At 34.2% G+C, this 21,093-nt stretch overlaps 1 protein-coding gene across 2 annotated transcripts in view; it reads left to right on the plus strand.

Moving 5' to 3' along the window:
- CDH7 (cadherin 7) overlaps nucleotides 1-19,725 on the plus strand; it is a 142,468-nt gene extending 122,743 nt beyond the window's left edge. For both annotated transcript variants that reach the window (XM_054538056.2, XM_024236001.3), the window contains exon 12: nucleotides 9,761-19,725. In XM_054538056.2, coding sequence (XP_054394031.1) covers nucleotides 9,761-10,254 — 494 coding nt within the window. In that variant the 3' untranslated portion in view covers nucleotides 10,255-19,725. The remainder of the gene's footprint in view (nucleotides 1-9,760) is intronic.
- Nucleotides 19,726-21,093: the final 1,368 nt, after the last annotated feature.

The raw sequence follows: 21,093 nt of genomic DNA on the forward strand, positions 1-21,093 counted from the left end.
GCGTTTCTTCCCATTATTTTCAAGTGTGCTACCTTCCGTCTGAAACAGTCTTGCTGCATTCCTTCACCTGTCAAGTTTAGATTATCTTTAATGCCTCAGCTTCAGTGTTATCTCCCCAGGAGGAGTGTCCTAAGCACCATTATTCTCCATCATAGTATTTTTTTCTTTTGTAGTACTTACTTGTAACTATATATGTTTGTTTTCTTTGCTCAAATATAAAAGCTTTTGAATGTAGTGATCTTTGTCTCTCTGCATTCTTAACCAGTATATTATTGGGGCCTGTCACAGGCACATATAGAGACAATATTTTTAATCCATAAATATTATTTATTGCACTCTACTGTAAATTTTGCAACCTTTTCCACATATTTTAATCCCTTCAGGAATAGGTCCAGTATCCTCTATAATTCATTATTCTACCGTTAGTTAGCTAGAATAGAGTAGATATCAGATAAATTAACTACATTACAGGAGGTCATCAAAATCACAAGTGAGAGCATGGTAAAGTTTACATTTTATCTGTGTATGAATTACATGACTCAAATTTTAGCAAGACCCAAAAAGTTTGGAACTGAATCATATGAATTTATTGTAGAAATTCCACAATGTATGACCTATTATTGAATAAAAACAGATATCGCCTACTGTGGGTAGCACTACTTAAGCCCTTTACAAGTAGACACTCATTTAATCTTCATAAAGTTACTATGAAGTGGTTTCTAAGAGGTAAAGACTATTATTTTCATTTTGGAGAGCTGGTAACTGAGGTAAGGAGAAGTAAAAGATCTCACCTACCTCCATACATCCAGGAAATGGAATAATAGGGATGCAACGCAGATGAGGTCCTTAAATAGGCAGGAGCCGTGGGCTGAGGGACAGGACTTGAGGCATATTCTGGGTTACAGTGAGTAAGAAGAATTGGTTGAGTGGAGCATGCGGTGATGGAGAGTTGAAGCAAAGAGGAAATGAAGAAGCTGAAGTCAAAGATGACTTGGAGTTTCTGGTTTGGGTATTCTCTTACTTGAGAAAAGAGTACACGATAGGAAACAAATCAGAGGAACGTTAATGAGATTAAACTTACAAATTTTGAATGGTGTATGAGTGAGAGCCATTGGACAGAAAGTTGTTATCAGTAAAGGAAGTGGTCATAACAAATCATAAGAATGATAATAATTACCATTTTGAACATTTATTATATTCTGATGCGTATATATATTTGTATTATCAAAAATAGGAGTAGTCATTTTAAAATACGGTCTGGTTATCCAAAGAGATAGATGAGAGATTTAGATGTCAGAGACATCAGCTCTTGCCATACAAGAGGCAGTTGAATCTGGGGTTCCACTGGGCTTGCCTAGGAAGAATGTGGGCTGAAAAGCCAAGAAACCAAGTATGGAACTTGAGGAAGATTTACTGTAAGTACTTCTTAGAAAAGAGCGGCTACAAAAAAACATGGTTTGAAAGAAGAAAATAAAATTGTTTATTTTCTTTTAAACTGGCTGCAAGCAGCTGCATTGTTTACTATTAAGTTCAAGATAGCGGACCCACACAATTTCCCCTGAAGTTCTGTGTCAAATAGGACACACATGCCATGTAAAAAAAAAGGGCCACAAAGTGCTCATTGGATTTGGCAAAATATGAGTCATTGGTAGCCTTGGTCCCTGGGAAATAGCAGGGAAAACTCAGATTGCTCTGGTTTGAGAGCAGTCAGGATATACGAAAGTGGAAATGCGGAGAAGGCTACTTTTACATAAAATAAAAGTTAATAATATTGAGGGTATATGAAGATAAATTGTTGGTTGGAAAATTTCAGGAAACGGTTTCCACTTAATGTCCTCCCTTTTTGAGCTCTGATGGAATAGTGTGCCTGGAGATAGTGGAGAGAGTTTCAAGTTGACCCTGAAAAGAGTCAGGATAGCATGTTTCTTCATCATGGTTATTTCTAATCCATCTGAAGCCAACAAAATTCAAGCTCAGTTCAATATTAAAAGGAAATTAAGCTGGGAGCAGTGGCTCATGACTGTAATCCCAGCAGTTTGGGAGGACGAGGCCAGAGGATCACTTGAAGCCAGAGTTTGAGACCAGCCTGAGCAACAAATGAGACCTCTTTCTCTACAAAAAATAAAACAATTAGCTAGGGATGGTGGCATGCACCCAAATTCCCAGCTGCTCGGAAAGCTGAGGCAGGAGGACTGCTTGAGCCTAGGAGTTTGAGGCTGCAGTGAGCCATGATCACTCTGGCCTGGGTGACAGAGTGACCAAAAAAAAAATTAAAATGTCTCTAAAAATTAAAAATAAATTTAAAAAACAGAATTAAAAATTTTTGAAATGAAACAAAAAAGAAAAAAATTACTAAAACTTAATTAGTGCCCAGTAGAAAAAAAAGACAGATTTTTAATAAACTTCATGAAAAAATGACAGATTTTTAATAAACTTCATGTAAATCAACAGGATCAATAAATGGTGAAGAATTAAAAAATAGAAAGTTATTGGAAGGCTAAGTTATACTTGCATATCAATGTGGATGATTGTTTAAAATAAATTATTGAAATTGTATACAGATTGTGCTGGCAGATTTTTTATTTTGATTAGGTTAATTTTCAACTATACCTTATTGGTACATTAATCATTAAACTGATTATAGCTGTCCTATTGTTCAATATGTCATTTGACAATAAATCTGAGAATACCTCTAAGACCGTATGCAATTAGAGTATTCTGGTGTCTGAGTCTTTTGTTTAGATCAGTTGTCCAAAATAAAGTTATTGTGAACCATCAGTGTGAAACGCATATGTAATTTCAAATTTTCATGTAGCTTTATTAGAAAAAGTAAAAAGAAACTATTGAAATAAATGCTAATAATATATTTCAAACACACTATACCAAACTATTATCATTTTAATATGTAATCCATGAAGATTATTGAGACAATATTTTACTTTTTTAAAAAGAGAAACTTAAGTCTTGAACATCATATGTTTACTTTACACTTAGAGCATATCTCAATGAAGAATAGCCACATTCCAAGTGCTCAATAGCCACATGTAGCTAGTGGCAACTATGGTAGACAACGATAATTTAAATGACTATTTTATGGCTAATTAGAAATGATGATTGTTCATAAGAGACCATATAGATGATGGTGTTTTTGGTAAAGACTTACTCTTCCCTCAAGTCACATTTCAAATGTCATCTCTTATGTTGGACTTTCTCTGAGAATCCTGGGCAGAAATAATCCCTTTCCCATACATATTTTCCTAGCATATTTTATATTGCTATATATTTAATTCATTCTATAATATTTAACTGTTTATTTTTTATTCAAAATGTTGGGCTTGTTGATGGCAAGTCCAGCAAGTCTACATATTTCTAGTCACATTTCCTTGCCTATAATTTATTAATCCATTTAACAAATATTTATTGAGCACATACTTACTGTCATGTATTATTCTTTGTGCTCAGGGTAAATCTGTAGAAAGCAAAGTCACTGCTCTTCATATGGCTTACAGTTTTAGCAATCAGTACTCTTTAAAAATATTATTGAATTAAATGGAATTTAGGCTTTAAACCTGTGGTAGTAGCCACTAAACAATGGATTAAACTTAAGAAAGTGATACTTAACAGATACAAATATAAATTTATGCAATTTGGTTTTAAAAAGCTTTTTTTTTACAGAGTTTTAGGCTAGGAAAAAACCTAGTGGGATGTAATTTACATGACTGAGTGATTTTAAAAGGATACCAGATTCAACATTTTAAATATGTTAAAAAAACATTAGTGGAGTTACTTTCCCTTTAATATAAGTAGCCTTAGAAAGCCAAATACCTCACGTTTTCATTTATAAGTGGGAGCTAAACAATGCATACACATGGATATAGCACGGTGGAATAATAGACATAGGAAACTACAAAAGGTGGGAGAGTTGACGGGGAGTAAGGGTTGAAAAACTACCTGTTGAGTACAGTGTTCACTGTTTGGGTAATGTACACCAAAAGTCCAGACTTCACCACTGCAAGATAAATGGAAAATGTAAAAAATCTGCACTTCTACTCCCTAAATACATAAAAATTAAAAAATTCAAATATGCATATTTTATATGTATATACTTATATATGCATATATAAATGTATATGTATTTATAATTTCATACATGTATATATAGATATGTGGCCTTATTTAGCAATGGTACCGTTTTGTGATGATCAGATCACATCGGCAGAATTCTGCCATTCCTGGGTGCCAGAACTGAATATTGAGAATTCTGACATTTGCAAGCACAGAACATCCAGAGTAGGGGACTCAGGATGACAACGAGGTTTTGAACTCCAGACAAGCTGAACACTACACATGCATGTGGAGCAAGCTTGTTCAACCTGAGGCCTGTGGGCCACATGTGGCCCAGGATGGCTTTGAATTTGGCCTAATACGAATTCGTACACTTTCTTAATATATTATGAAATATTTTTGCAATTTTTTTAGGTCATCAGCTATCATTAGCGTTAGTGTATTTTATGTGTGGCCCAAGACAATTCTTCCAGTGTGGGCAAGGGAAGCCAAAAGATTGGACACGCCTTCTGTAGAGCAAATCTAGGTGACTTCTGAAGTGTCTGCCATCTTTAAGAGGATATGACAGTTCATAATAGAATACATTCATTGGAAAGAAGGGATACATAATTGTAGAGACCAGTAATTCCATGGTTATCATCAAGTGGGGAGATTGGTTAGGACCACAGGGCTTGATGATAGTCCAATAAAAATCATGCTCCAGTTTACTGTGCAGATAGACATCTGCCAAAGATCACAGTAAAGCTGAGAATAAAGGTGCCCACTAATTTGTAGTATGGTGTGTGTTTCACACATCAGTATTTTTCTCCATATTCCCTTCCTTTTATTTATCTTGGTTTTGGGAGAATGATTCTATCCAATTGCTGGACAACTTAAACTAATTTAAAACTGACAAAAAGCCCAGGCGTGGTGGCTCACACCTGTAATGCTAACACTTTGGGAGGCCAAGGCAGGAGGATCGCTTGAGCTCAAGGAGCTCAAGACCAGCCTGGGCAAAACGGCAAAACTCCGTTGAGCTCAAGGAGTTCGAGACCAGCCTGGGAAATATGGTGAAACCCTGTCTGTACAAAAAATAGCCATGTGTGGTGGTGCATGACTGTAGTCTCAGCTACTTGCGAGTGCTGAGGCAGGAATATTGCTTGAGCCCAGGAGGTGGAGGATACGGTGAGCTGAGATCCTACTGCTGCACTTCAGCCTGGGTGACAAAGTGAGACTCTGTCTCCAAAAAATAAAAATAAAATAAAAATAAAACTGACAACACATCAGTTCAAAAGAGTGTAAAGAATTACATCAAATTTGTAAAATAGTTCACAGTAGGGTGTTGTAATTTTATATAATTTTATTCTTGTAATTCTCTTTTCTGCATATTTCTCTGCACCTATGCATGTCTGTATATTCTTACAGTGAATTGCACTAAGATTCATACTGTGTTTATCTGTGAATATACAGTCAACAATGTTGGAACTGCTTACTTGTAGGAACACTCTCTTGATATGCTTTTGCCAGTATCCAGCACTATTTCCTACCTGCTAGAATGCTCAGAAAATGTTGAATTGAATGTTGTAAGACTGAATTCCAAAATCAGAAACTTAGGCCTGCATCATACTTTTACTGCTGTAATAGCAACTCTAACTTCTTTTGTGACATCTACTCCCATATCTTCCTCTCCTTGGTCCAGTAAGAATGATTTTTATTTAGTTTTTTGAAACAATCTGATTATATCATGCAGTCCTTAAAATATGTTTGTTCTTAGACCTGTAGGGTCTGACTCATGCCTACAGCTCCAACCTTACCTCACCTCTTTCTTTGCCCTCCAGCCACGTTGGCCTCAAATATTTGCTCACTGTCGTCACTGTACCAAGCATGTTCTTCCATATCACATCTCCTTCCCGTCCCTACCCTCAGCCTCCGGTTATCATCAGTTAAGTCTTTCTCATCTGTGTCTAGTTCCCCTAGTACACTTCTTCATAAGATCATGTTTCCCTCTTTTGGAGTAATTATTACAATTCTACTTTTACATTTATTTATTTTAATGTTTGGATCAATATCTGTTGGTCCCACTGAATTGTAAGGTCCATGAGTAAATGTTATATGTCTGCTACTATGTGCAACATTACACTACAATACCTAATGCATATAATAAATGGTTAACATATTTTTGTTAAACAGATATGTAAATTCCTGAACAACCAGAACAATCTAAGTGTCACACATGGCTAAATTTCAGCTAGAACTAAATCTTTTCTTCTATTTCCACTCAGAAGTAGAGGTCATATGACAGAAAAGAGAAATGATAAAACCTCTTAAAATATATAATCTTCGGCTTCCTTAGGCAGAGTATTCTTCTTAATACAGTGATTAGCACCATAGTCTATGAAGAACAGTTAATTCTTGTTCTATGTAAACATTAAATTCTACTTTTTATATGCATTTACATAGTTAGAAATTAATATTTTTCGAGATCATTCAAATGTTAAATTATCTAACCTTCCAAAATACCGTGTTTTTCTTTGCCTTGGACTAGATTGGGAAATAAAGCAAACTGCATAACACATTAATATTCTTGATGTGTATTGTACCTTAGGGCTGATATACCCACAGGTACTTTAGAGTTTTACTTTGATTGAAGACTTGAGAATCAAAAGTCAAGTTTATCCGTAGCATGAAATACATTTACAATAGAATATAAGAAATAATTGATATATACTATATGTAGCAATATATTTATGACAAAATTTATTACAATTAAAGAATTGGTAATTTTGAAATGTTTTGTCTACTTAGACATTGATTTAAATTAAAAGACCATCTAATTATTATATAACTCTTACCCTCTTTATACCCTTACTGACTCTCATACTCATTCATTTCTTACATCCTTTTGTTCTCAACTGGACATTTCTCCTCCTTAATTTTGCTGTTCAACATGTGTAACAGATGTCTTATTTCTACCTGCCTCCATCTGTGCATCCCATCACTATTTTCTCTCAACATCCCTCTTCATTCCATGCTTTACTTTATTTGATTTCTCACTAAGAAGTCCTACTGGGTTCTACTTTGTTTCTACTACAATTACTTTCATTTTGGGGAAACTGAAAAATTTCAGAAACTAAAGTTGTATATAAATATAAAATAATTGTTTATTCATCCATGCATTTTAAAAATTGTTGTCTTTCTTGAGCAAGCAAATTGCCTTTTGAGCTTTCATACTTGTCACCTTAGCCTTTGTTTTTTAATCACCTTGTTTGAAAGTACTAAGCATACAGTGTTATAAACAGTGCGAGGGCTTTGAAGACAGACTGAGATGGAGTATGCCTCACCCCTCACTATTGCATTTAATTACATTTAGACAGGTTATTTTATGTGTCTAAGACAACCATCAAATGGGAAAACGCCTACCCCAGAGAATTGTTGTGAGTGTTAAATAATATGTCCTGTGTGCCGACCTTCATTTCTCACGGTACCACCTTTCCTATTTCCCATTTAATCTTTGGTACATATGCCTAGCCATATATGGTACACTTTCTACTTTGCTTGTTACCTTGCTCTGTTGCATACTGATAAGTAACTGGGATTCTGCTAACTCTACTTATGTTATTTCCAATGTTCTTTATCTCTTCAGTCCACACTGTGAAGATTGATGTTGACTATTGTTATCATATATTGCTAATTTCAGTTAGTTTGAAAGTTACTTGTTCCAACATCACACAGCTAATATGTAGGAAGGTTGGACAAGGCCTTTCTGACACCAAAGCTGCAGCTCCTGTTGTAGCATTCTGGCATGTACCTTGAGAACTACAAGGCATTAGAGTTGTGAAAGTGCTAATTCTCAGTAGAAAAGAAAGGACAATCCACTTAACAGGGAAGGAAGGTGAACACCAGACTACCTATGGGAACAGAAAGATATACAAGCAGTAACTTTTGAACTTAGGTTGGTGCAAAAGTAATTGTGATTTTTGCTATTACCGTAATTGCAAAAACCACAGTTACTTTTGCATTAACCTAGTACATATATGCCCTTTTGGTGAAGCTGGTTGAAAACATCCAAATGAAGTAAACAGGAGCAAAAAAAAAAGAGAGCAGGCATATCTGTGCCAATACAGCATGAGAAGGTGGCCAGAAAAGCTCAGAAATGTATCAGTTTCTGAACTGTAGGTTATCCATAAGGTGTAAAGCTTATGAGAAGAGCAGTGCAGTAGGGTCCAGTGGGAAAGAAAAGGAGAAAGTGCCACAAAAAAACAATTGTTTTCACAACTATTTCCACAGATCACCAATACAGTTTTTTCATCAGTCACATTCCTGATGATGATGTTAACACAGATAGCCGATAGACATTTAAGAAAGCATATATTTTTATTGAAGATGAATTCATTTTATTTAAAACTAAATAAGTGCCCAGCTTTTTGGTTTTTGAAAGTACACTGAGGTGGGGGATGGAGTATGCCTCACCCCTGGTTACTGCATTTAAGTACACTGCAGTTAAGGACATTGATGTCCTTTATGGTTTTATATTTTTATTTTCAAAAGCGTTCCTAATGCCAAAGTAAAAAGTTTACAAGATACTTTAAAAATATTTCATGCCCGCTTTTAAAAGTATGATGACAATAACGTACCCTAAACGATAATCCATATAATGTATGTTATGGGCTGTTCAGACTTTACAGAAAAAAATCTTAAGCTGATGCAATATAGATTGTTAAAAGGTATTTGTAGATGAATAAAGGTAATTCGTTGCTTTTCATATTTTTAGATTCCAAAATTCAACTATACTCTTTTTATTTCATTGTAGTTTAGTTGAAGTAGCAATGAAATCAAATGTATTCCCAATTCAAGGAGCATGCAGTCACCCGGAGGCCAGAGCACTTTCCTTATTTGTGTATACGAGTGAAAAATGCACAGAATATGTTGTTTAAGTCCCCCCAAATAGCCAGTGTAGTTGTTCTTATTTGCTTTACAGTGCAACCTCCTGCTTTAAGATGTGATTTTTAGTTTTGATATAGGAAGATAAATTCCTAACATTAAAGGGGTGATTCATTTCTTAAATTTATGTTTGACAGTTGCTGAAAATCTCACAGCTTGTATTCTGTCTGTAGGTATAATGGATAAAGACCAAGTTCGGTATTTTATACATGAAAGTGGGACTCCATTTATTATAGAGAAGCTTTTAATCTTTGTAAATGGCCTGACATGCTGGATTTTATTTAACAGTTGACTTTCATAGAGAAGGAGTAGGCATTTCTTCAAAGAACCTGACCGAATGCTATGATCCATTTCTTTCTGAAATTGCAGTTGTTACATTAGACATAAAACATTTATGAATTTCAATTTGCCTTTCCAGCAATTAAGGAGTTCAAAAAAATCCCTTTGTGTTTCCTGGCTTTGAAATGATTATATTTATTATGAACTGGCCCTTCAATTTCTTCTATCAAATACATTGGAGGTTACGTTAAAGAGGAAGACATCAGTTCTGAACAGGTGTGGAAAAGGGTTCCTTGATGCATAAAAGTGTTCTATTTTAAAGCCATTTTAGCAATTTTAGCACATCTACCACTGTGAATCCTCGTGGAAGTAGGTGGCCAATTCATTTCTCTTTAAAGGGAAGAAAACCTGTAACTCAGCGTCCTAGGCCTAATTTTACCATGATGTGGGGCAATGGGTGAGTTTACTGAAACTTTCTCTTCCTGTCTCATTTCAGTGTTGATCCTCCTCATCATCACTATGAGAAGACGGAAGAAAGAGCCCCTTATTTTTGACGAAGAAAGAGACATCAGAGAAAATATTGTGAGATATGATGACGAGGGCGGAGGAGAGGAGGACACGGAAGCTTTTGACATGGCTGCACTGAGAAACCTCAACGTCATCCGAGACACCAAGACCCGGAGGGATGTGACTCCAGAAATTCAATTCCTGAGTCGACCAGCTTTTAAAAGCATCCCAGATAATGTCATCTTTAGGGAATTTATTTGGGAAAGATTAAAAGAAGCCGATGTTGATCCTGGTGCTCCTCCTTATGACTCCCTGCAGACATATGCTTTTGAAGGAAATGGCTCAGTTGCTGAATCACTCAGCTCTTTAGATTCCATCAGCTCAAACTCTGATCAGAACTATGACTACCTAAGTGACTGGGGACCTCGCTTTAAACGACTCGCGGACATGTATGGGACTGGCCAAGAGAGTTTGTACTCATAGCCTTGGAACCTTAATTTGAAATGTACTGAAGAAAAAGTAACAGCAAAAAATAAAATAAAATGAAATAAAATAATAAACCACTACATACAGAAAACAAGAACTCCACTTGCTGGAGACAGATGGTTGTAAATATTTCTCCATTTTTAATTGTTTAGGTTTCTGCCTTGGTGAGGCATATCTTCATTAGACTTATCTAAGGGACTGCACTGACCACAGACTCTGAGCATTTGAAGGTTTTTTGATAAAAATAAATGCTCAGTCGTTTGTGAATAGATAGCAACTCTCATATACCTGCAAAGGCACCAAACCTCTATGAGAAAGTAGTGCCCTGTGTTGTCAGTGAGTCAAAGATGCCCTGTACATACCTTCATGGTACTGTCATTGAGAGGAATAGAACATGATGAGCTATTGAAAAACCCTGGAACTTGTTGCAAATCAAAACTTGGGACAAATTTAATTTACAGAGATGTTTATAGCTTACTATATTATAGAATCCAACAGAATTATATTGCTCTTGATTAACATAAATATTTTATTTAGGAATATATAAATTCTCAGAAATTCCTTCCTAACTGAAAACCCTACCACAAAAGCCAATAAAATGTAGTTTAAGGCAATATAAACCATTGTTTATCCAATAAATTATGAAGTGTTCCAAATAAGAAAAAAGTAAATAATTTGATAGTTTTGAGATGCTTGTGTAGGTATGATAAAAAAAAAAGTTGCTGTCTATTCATTGATTTTTATTATCTCTTCTGATTTGTACAGGAGAATATCTTTTCTTTTTTATTTGACACATGGTGTTGTATTTATTTTGGAGCTCCAATCTCCACTAAATTCAGGTCCATCATACTGCCTCATAGTATTAAACTCATCAGAACATGCTGATTTTTCTCCAGCCCGAGCTACATGAAGGAAATGAAGCATGGAAATGGAGAAATAATAGTAAAGCAATTGAGCCCTGTTGCAGTTCACATCTCAAAGAGGAGCACAGCTACAAGGACATATAAATTGTTCTTCTGAGCCATTAGAATGTCAAAACATTGGAATAAAATCTTTGTATTTTAGAAAGACTTCCGAGAGAATTGAGATTTTCTTTGATGCAAGAATTATTTTTCAAGGTCATGAGTTCTACATGCTCCAAAGACTTTCAAGGACACAACCTTTCTTGCTGCAAACATATTGAGTAAAATATTGAGTTTTTAAAAGTCTTAATATAATGTTATAAAAATTAAAATCCATCTTTAAATTCTGATGCAAACATGTCCCTCAAGAATTAACCAAGCAATGTATGATTTCTATGTGGTTCAGATGTGCCAAAGGAAGGAAGTCAATTGCAAGTCATCATGTGTTTGACTTTGAGTTGAGCTACTTAGAGTATTACTTTCATGACCAAAACGATGTTTCTACCTATTATTTTTCCTAGATTAATACTAGTCTAATGTGCATATATAGTCAAGTAAGAATGGATTTATTTTTTCCTTCCTTTCTCCTTTGAAAAATAATTCATTGTTGGGTTCCTAATACATTTACAGATAGTAAACACTGTGTAGAGAATCATGTTCTAAAAGTGCTTTTTGAAAGGTAGACAGTGGAATTAGAATATTAATATGTTGATTACACAAAGAAGAGCTAGGTAGGATTCTGTAAACTTGCAGCCCAACTTTAGAAATGAAGTATGTAAAAGTGGCCTTCAACTTCATAAATATAAATAATCCAATAAATTTGATTACCTGCAAACAGTTCTTTAATTTGAATAGAGTTTTGTAGACATTGTTTGACTATATAGATATGCTTCTTGCTGTATTAATATGCGTATATATTTTAAAAAATTATAACAGTGAAAGACACTGTTCATAACTTTTAATCACACACGCAAGTTTTTCAAACTAAAAAAAAAAAAAAGAAACAGTGTATTTACCCAGTTCAATAAAATCAGAGTGTGGTGCAGGAATTACATAGATGTTAAGTCAGCAAGGTGCTGAGAAAACAGTTTGTAATAATCCCCTTGTTGTCTGCAAGAAGATGAAATAGTTTAGTACATTTGGATGATGTTGTCAAAACTGCTGATTGTTGCACATACCACTAAATGGAGGTGTGGATGTATTTTAGAAAAGGAACACACATCATTCACCCTGCTTTTTCTGCTTTTAAAATGTGTGTTTTTTCTCATTAATTTTTTCAAATGGTTACCAATGGTAGATTGGAAAAAGAAAGGTTCACATTTAAATAGTAATTTAAAATTATTGCATATACCCAATTGCTATTTATGTGTGGATGATTATATCAATACAGTATTACATTTCATTCAGTGGTATTTTTTTAATTAAAAAACATTTCTTGAGATGGCTGGAAGAATGTTCCTAATATAGGTAGTATTTATATGAAGTATTCTAAGCTTAATTGTAATAGTAGTAAATTGTTTACCTTTGCTTATTTTAGTTTTCTTTTTTCTTCTGAAATCTAGTGCTATATATGATGACTGACAATATTTGAGATATAGGCTTTGTTTTAAAAACAGAGATTGAAGAGTTGATTGATAAAATTAATATTAAATCTAGTTGGAAAATTCTCCAGATATCATTTAAATAAATATATATTATCAAGTTGCTTAAATTCAGTATTATACTGAAACCAACTAGAATGAGCTCACAAGAACTAATTCTGCATATCTCTTCCCAACTCCAGGTACAGTGATATCATTTTGGTAGGTTGATGTCAGCCCTGGTGGGATTATTTAGACAACAACAGTAATCAGCAAACACTACACTTTTCTCTGGAGAACAAGCTGTTAAACATTTACCAGCACTCTACTGCTTAAATTATTTTATAAAAGGAAATGTCATAATTGTAAATATAGTATGAATTTATATGATTTAAAATAATGACATGAAAGGAATTATGCTATATTTTACTACTAAATATCAATGTATGTGGTAGTGATTTCCTGACGTGAAATCCTTGGAGCTACTTGTAGACAGGGAGAGGATTCACTTCTTTATGGAAAACAATGGCTAAATTTCAAGTAGAGATAATAGTTCAGGAAGTCAATACATTTAATTATTTTCCACTTGTCCATACAGGAGCATCAATAGAAACTCAGGGTGTGCCAAATTATGCCCATTTTGAACAGTTTAATTTATTGAAAAATCAGATGCATTTTACTTGTTACTGTCTATGTCAAGGAAATACACCCAAGCCCTTAATCTGAATTGTCACCATTGCATTATTAAAAATCAACATAAAAATATAAAAATCAAATCTTAAGAAAATGGATTTCTGGAGATCAAGCCTAAATTATCAATCTCAATTCACAAATTAGTCTCTCAAAGAAATATTCCAAGATCAGCCAGCTAAAGATCAAAATCAGGAAAGAGGCATCAAGAAAAAATTAGGTGGTAATTTGCAGGCAATAAGAAGATTTTTTATTTTTCTACAAGCAATCACCAGATCTGGGATCTGGTAAATATCTTTATTTGCCAGGAAGCTCTGCTGATGACTACAATTGAGGTTAGTGGTCTACAAGATACATGCAGGAGGTAGTAGTGGTTAAGTAATGGTAGCTGCCTTTTCACTCTGCCCTCTGAGGAACTTTTAAATTATTTTATCTTCATGCACAATTACATTTACTACATTGAATGATAAACAGACATAGGCAATTATTTTCATGTCAACGGCATAGTTACACAATGTAGGAATGATATTTGTGATGGGAGCCACATGCCCAAGAAATGCAAATGCAAATAGTGTTAGCATTTATATTGAAATATAAAATCTAAAGCAGCTTAAAATAAACGAAGCTAAACACTCTGCAAGAAGCCAAATGATTTAGTTTAAACATGTTAAAGTTTTAAAGCACCAGCTGTAAATATTAATCTTCAGATTTTCAATTTGACATGTATTCACTTACAAACTGTTTTAATAATAACCCTAATTATTTTCCAAGTCACCATTTAAAGTTTTATTTACAGTTGACCTAATCAAATTAAAGTTGATGAAAGCTTCAACTTATTTTTTAACTCTTTCTGGTCAACGATGCCTGGAGGCAAGTGAAATATATATGACAATATATATAAACCAATTTATTTTCTGTTAGTGTGTGTTTATTTTTTAATTATGAATAATGTATGTTGTGTGTATATATGACGGTGCATGAAAGTTGGCAGTGAAAGCTAATACAATCATGTTAGTTGGCTGGATATAATAAAGAACAAGAAAGGAATAATAGCATTTGCATTTTAAATGTAATTGAAATTATTTCAGAAGAGTGGGATAAGCCCTTAAGAAAAATGGGAGATGTTTAAGGCTGTGATTTGGCAGACATTGTAACATATAATTCTGTGGGAAATTTTTCAAGCAAATCAAGACAGGCAGTGTGTGTTGCATTGACACTTTTTCATTGTTATGCTAACTTCTACTGGCTTGGAATGTAAGTGAAAAGGATGTGTGCCTGTGTGTTTTTTCTGTTTTTTTTTTTTTTTTCGTTTTTTTGACGCGGAGTCTCGCTCTGTTGCCCAGGCTGGAGTGCAGTGGCGCGATCTCGGCTCACTGCAAGCTCTGCCTCCAGGGTTCACGCCGTTCTCCTGCCTCAACCTCCGGAGTAGCTGGGACTACAGGCGCCCGCCACCACGCCCCGCTAATTTTTTTTGTATTTTTAGTAGAGACGGGGTTTCACCGTGGTCTCGATCTCCTGACCTCGTGATTCGCCCGCCTCGGCCTCCCAAAGTGCTGGGATTACAGGCGTGAGCCACCGCGCCCGGCCCTGTGTGTGTGTTTTTATGTTCTATGGGAACCTTGAGAGATGTCTCTGAAGCAAGGTAAAAATAAGAGTCTCAGAATTCCTGGTTAATGCTGGCATATTGTTGTCACCTGCCAAGTGACTGTTAGGCAATAAGACTAGAAAATATGGTACCGAATGAAAGGAGAAATATCTTATTTGCTGTAACAATCTAATTTATATTAAGGTAAGGATTTTGGTGGCTAAGGAAAGAACATTTAGCTGAATTATTTGTGTAATTGTCGCATATTGTGCAGATCTAATCTCATTGTTAACACAGAATATAGAGCGTGAATTATTTGTTATTAAATGTTACTGGGCTTTGGTGTCAGTGTGGTATACCAGAAATTACCTCTGGTCTGTGGTTATAAAATCTAGGTCAGAAGCTCAGTTTCGCCACATTTTTGCTGTGCCCTAGATGCCATTTTAATTCTCTGAACTTTTATAGCTTCATGATTAAAATTGAGTTAATTACTATCGTGTTTCAGAGGCTTGTGAATGATTAAGTGAAAGACTGTGTAAACAGTAAAACACTATAAAAAGATAAAGTTTTATTATGGGAAATAATGGGAATTATGTAAAAAGGTTGGTAATTGTTATATGGTAAACAGAGAATTTCTGTTTGGAGATATATACATTAAGGAAAAATACATGCAACTTGGTATCCTAAATTGGGAAATAATATTCAAATAGATAATTGTCATAATTAACTGAAGCCCCTCAAATACAGTCATAAGATCTTAAAAGATTGAAGTTTAACTCAACATAACTCAAACATTCATATGAATTAATGATATCCATATGTGAATGGGATTATAAATAAAGAACAAATCTTTCCTACTTACGATGATAACTGAGTGGAAGATAGAGGCCTGCCTTTAGATGATCCCAGCCTCATTGCTGAACACAAAACACCAGAATAGAGAAAAAGACAATAATGAGTATAAGTTAAGTGGTCTTCCAGGCATCCAGAGTAGATAAAGAAAATGAAGTTCTAGAGAATACAATACTTTTTAAAGTCACAGTGACATATGTGTAATTAATAACTTATACACTTGAAAAAGTTAGATGCAATGATATTGACTTAACATGAAAACCATCCTGAATGCAATGCACTCTTGATGACTCAAACTCACTTATATCTTACAACAGCTCATCTTAATCTCTTATGAATGAAGAAACTCTAGGAAACTAAAAAATAATATACAATGGATATTACTTTTTGTTAGTGATGCCAAGATGAATGTTAATAAGCTCTCTTCTCAACTTTAGCTCTTAGTTATCTGGTTATTTTATGCTCATGTGGACAGACACTAGAAACAAACATATTAATAACTATGTAACTAATGAGAATGTTGAAAGTACAGCATACTTTCATTCAAAAACAAACTTGCATTTTCATTTTATTAATGAATAGAATTATGTTAATGGTTTATATTTTTATAAGCAGGAAAAAATTATATGATTCACTACCCTACAGCTTCGTGTTCTATTTTTGTGAGTATAAACACTATGTTTTTGTATATCAAGATCTGGAATATGTTGTATACTGTATATGACCAATACTTTAAGAACAATCAAGTTTATTTTATTTTATTTTATTTTATTATACTTTAAGTTTTAGGGTACATGTGCACAATGTGCAGGTTAGTTACATATGTATACATGTGCCATGCTGGTGTGCTGCACCCATTAACTCATCATTTAGCATTAGGTATATCTCCTAATGCTAGCCCTCCCCCCTCCCCCCACCCCACAACAGTCCCCAGAGTGTGATGTTCCCCTTCCTGTGTAACTATATAGCAATTTCATTTTACATGCAGTAATTTTAAATGCCCAAAAATAAAAGGAAAAGGAAAAATAAGTCACTACACAACTTATATATAATATGTATTATGTATTTGTCTTTGAATTATGTGTGTGTATGTGTCTGCGTATATATAGACAGAGAGCATGCACGCACACACATACACATGTGCAGGAACACACGCAATTTGAGGCGAAATGTTGAAGTAAAGTAAATGACTTTTAAATATTTTCTTTTTAGTTTTTAAGATGTCTATTAGATCCAACCTCTACAATTAAATTATATGAGCATACTGAGGGAAAATTGCACATTTGTAAAGCTTCTCTTTAGTAGAGATTTCAGAATTTTTTTTCTCAAATTTAGAGGAACGAACAATTCACATTAGTAAAACACACAGCATTACTTTCAATGAAACTATAATTTTTATGTTTATGAGATTCCATTATAATTACATTAAAAAGAATTAAAACCACTTTTGTAATATTTTTGCTTATGTAAGAGTCACTTGTATAGTAAAAGAGCCTTACAAATGTTAATTCAATTGACTGCAGAATTGATCCTGAAAATCCAGTTCATTTAACCTTGGAAATGAGACATGAAGCATAAAACCTGGGGTCAGGATGTATGTCAAAACTGAATAGATTATTTTCATTCAGCTCAAGTGCTATCTTTCAGGCAAATAGACTCCTACAATATTCAGTATTGGAGATGTTTAAAACAAATATAAGAAATAGAGTACTGTTTCAGAACTAACCAGTGAAGAGATGTATACAAAGTGTACTCTGAACTGGAATAAGTGTAGGAAGACAAGCCGTGAGAATGTGAGACCTCAGTGTATTGCTGTGTTTTATTGTGTGTTTTGCTGTATTTTTAAAAAATAAGAAAAAATTATCACAGAGTAAGATACATAGAAGAAAATAATTTCCGCAATTCTTGGTACCTCAAAAGACCTGACACACTACAATGAAGACTTCTCTTGTCATCATTCTCAGCTGTGATGGTGGTGCCAGCCTGGTTTCCAGCTTATACCTCCTGACAACTCGGTACAGAAAATGAGTATCACTGTAATTAAAGTTTGATATTTTCTTCTACGTGACTGATTTTTTAATATAAAAGTATCATAATAAAGTTTTTCCATAGATATGTAATTTTAAGTTCCCTAACATTCTAACATATACATGATTTCAATTTTCTTGTAAGTCTGTGAATCACTCAAGTTAGGCATTGTTAGGTTTTTTAAGGAAAAACTTTGATGCCCAGAATAACTGTAACTTACGCAAAAACACACACACACACACGAAGTAAATGGTAGAAATGAAAGAAGAAGAAGAGGAAAAAAAAAACATTGGGACATTTTGCCCTTTGTCTTTTTATTATCTTAGACTGTCAATAAATGATGGTTTGGTTTAAGAGGATAAGAAAATAGCTGAAACTCTAACAATTGGACTTTCCAATCTTAATTATGCTTTAGTTCTCTTACTAGGATTATGAAACTTCTTTGTGATTCTTTTTTAAAAATAATTTAATCAGGAAGTGACATTAAATTCTGTTTCAATGTAATGAGAAAATAGAAATATTTATATTGTCATTACGATGGCACTTCACCAGTATGTCCTAATCTATTCTCTATTACGTCTTTGAGGTGGGACATTGTTATGAGAATGGACGAGAGCACAAAAACATGGCAGACCAGATTTTCTGAGGGTTACCCACTTTGCAGATTCATAAACTTGTTATTGAATAGTTGGCACACAAGGGTAGAAGAAAAATCCCAACAAGCCCTCCACCTTTTCCAAAAAAGAAAAGAAAGAAAGAAAGAAAGAAAAAGCTAAATCTTATGAAGCTAAACTGTCAACAAACAGGTCCACTGAAGTTGCCATGGGGGCAGCTCCAACCCAGTGCTGGGCTCGTGGAAGGCAGCAAGGTACCTGCATCAAGCCAAGATCCATGAAAGTGCTAATGTCATTTGAGGCCAGTTTCACCCCTACCTCCTATAAATTATTTTAAACCAAATGTGAATTAGTAGTCAAAAATGACCAAACACAGACGATAACCCACCATGAAGGAGACGGTTCATAGAAATCTCCAAGAACTTCAGATAATTCATGTAATTATCAGAAACATGACAAGAAAAAGCTTTGTGTAAAAATATAGAATACAACACAAGGAATAATGAAAAGATGATCTATGATGGTGTATACTTGCAAAATAACCAAACAGTGTATTTAAGATTTAAATATATCTTTGAAGCTAGAAGTACTATGGAGAGTGTGTATACTATATTAGACACTGTGCAAGAAGGAACTTGTGAAGCTAAAAAATAGAATGCAATAAATTAGCTAGTCTGCCACATAGAGATAAAAAGATAATCTGCAAGAACATAAGGGACAAGGATAAAATACGGAGTTTAACATGCTTATAACCAGTGTGATCCTTGTTAATCAGAGTTCTAGAATGTTCCATTGCCTTATGTGACACCTCCACTGCCCCCACTTTTTCTTTTTTTCTTTTTGTTTTTAGACAAGGTCTCATTATGTTTCCCGGGCTGGCTTTTAACTCCTGGCCTCAAGTTATCCTCCTGCCTCTGCCTCCCTAAATGCTGGAAATGCAGGTGTGAGTCACCATGTCAGGTGTCTCCCATTTTTTAATGGTAGCTTAACTTCACCTGAAGCCTCCTATGCCACTATCTTTATAGGTAGCTTTACTGACTTTGTACGACTTGGTTTAATTTATTCAGCTTAATAGTCCATTTAACCAATATTGTTATAAATTTATGAAGCTTCAATTCTAGCAAAAATAAATTATGTACATTCATCAAAATGTGTGGGACACCTATGAAAAGTGATCAGGATGCCCAAGCAATTTTAATTAAAATCAGATAATTAAATATGGCTCTGTGTTTTCATTTATCTTTTCTCTCTGTGGTGTTTTGGATTACTTTCTCGGGTTATTGAAGATCAAAATAAAGCCCTATTTTTTCCCTCTAATAAAAGGGGGATTTATTTAGGTTGTACAGAAAAGATACAATATAATCAGGGTTTAAGCGGCATAAATCAAGATTTTGTGTTTTTTCTTCTCTTTTAAATACTCTCTTCCTACTTCTTTAGTCCATCAAAATCCTTTTAACAATATATTCAACAGCCAGAAAATAGAGTGAGTTGACGACTGGGTCAATTCTTCAGCTCTCAATTGATATATCAGTGAGTAATTCTGATTTATACCACTCCTAGGTGGTCTTCGATATCTTGATTTAAAGTTTCATAAAGATAACTAAGCTGTGCTTTTGCCATTTCACAGTTTGGTAGTAAAGGGGATTCTTTTAGTTCTAGTTCAAGGCAAAGATTGCTATCTTTTTTTTTTTTTTTTTTTTTTTTGAGCATCAGTGGTGGGTCAGGGGTGAGCATGGTGTCACTACTTGTTTTCCTAAGATGTTAACAAGGCCAGGGTTGTATGACAGGCATAGATCCTTTGTACTTAAAACCATCCAGTTCTCTCATCACAAGGAATAATAGATGAATAAAATTTAGTCTCCTAGTTCATGTTGGGTTAAGTAGAATGTGTATATGACTATAAGCATGTGGAAGAAACCAAAGAAAAGTCTCACTTATATAAAAAACTTAAAAAGGTTCATATTCCACTTTCCTTAATCTAAAAATGTAATATCTAGCTTCCAAAATGAAAATAGTTGAATAATATGTACCAATTATTTAGAAAGGACATTTTTAAATTTTAAATATGTATTATGCATTATTATTTTTATTATGTATAATTATATTAGGAGAGGTTTAAATCACATAAATGCTCCTGAACTGAAATTTAAGAAACTTATTTATATGAGGTATATTTCACCATTATTGCACATATATTTTCTGAGGACTTATATTATTACCAGCATTTAACCCACGAGGAAAGTAAAATTCCAAGAGTTTCAATGAATTGGCCAACATTCCACAAGCATTGAGTGATAGGGCAGGACCTGAACCAGGTTAAGTCCATTCTGCCTTAACACTGTTATGAACATTCATAATTTGAAGTTTCATACAATGATACTGTAATTTCACCTGTTAAATGTATGTATTAACATCACGTAGGTAGGTAAGTATAAGGAATTAAAGTTTATTGTTTTTCCTTCAGGTGGTCAGAGGGGAAAGGTCCCTAAAAAGATGACCCTTTAAGCTCTATGTTTCGGTGAGAAAATGTGTGAAGTAGGTTTATGGTCAAATTTACGTAGGCAAGTCTTTAAGTTTTAAATATT

The sequence above is a fragment of the Pongo abelii genome, chromosome 17 (genome assembly GCF_028885655.2).
Source record: "Pongo abelii isolate AG06213 chromosome 17, NHGRI_mPonAbe1-v2.0_pri, whole genome shotgun sequence".
Taxonomy (NCBI): domain Eukaryota; kingdom Metazoa; phylum Chordata; class Mammalia; order Primates; family Hominidae; genus Pongo; species Pongo abelii.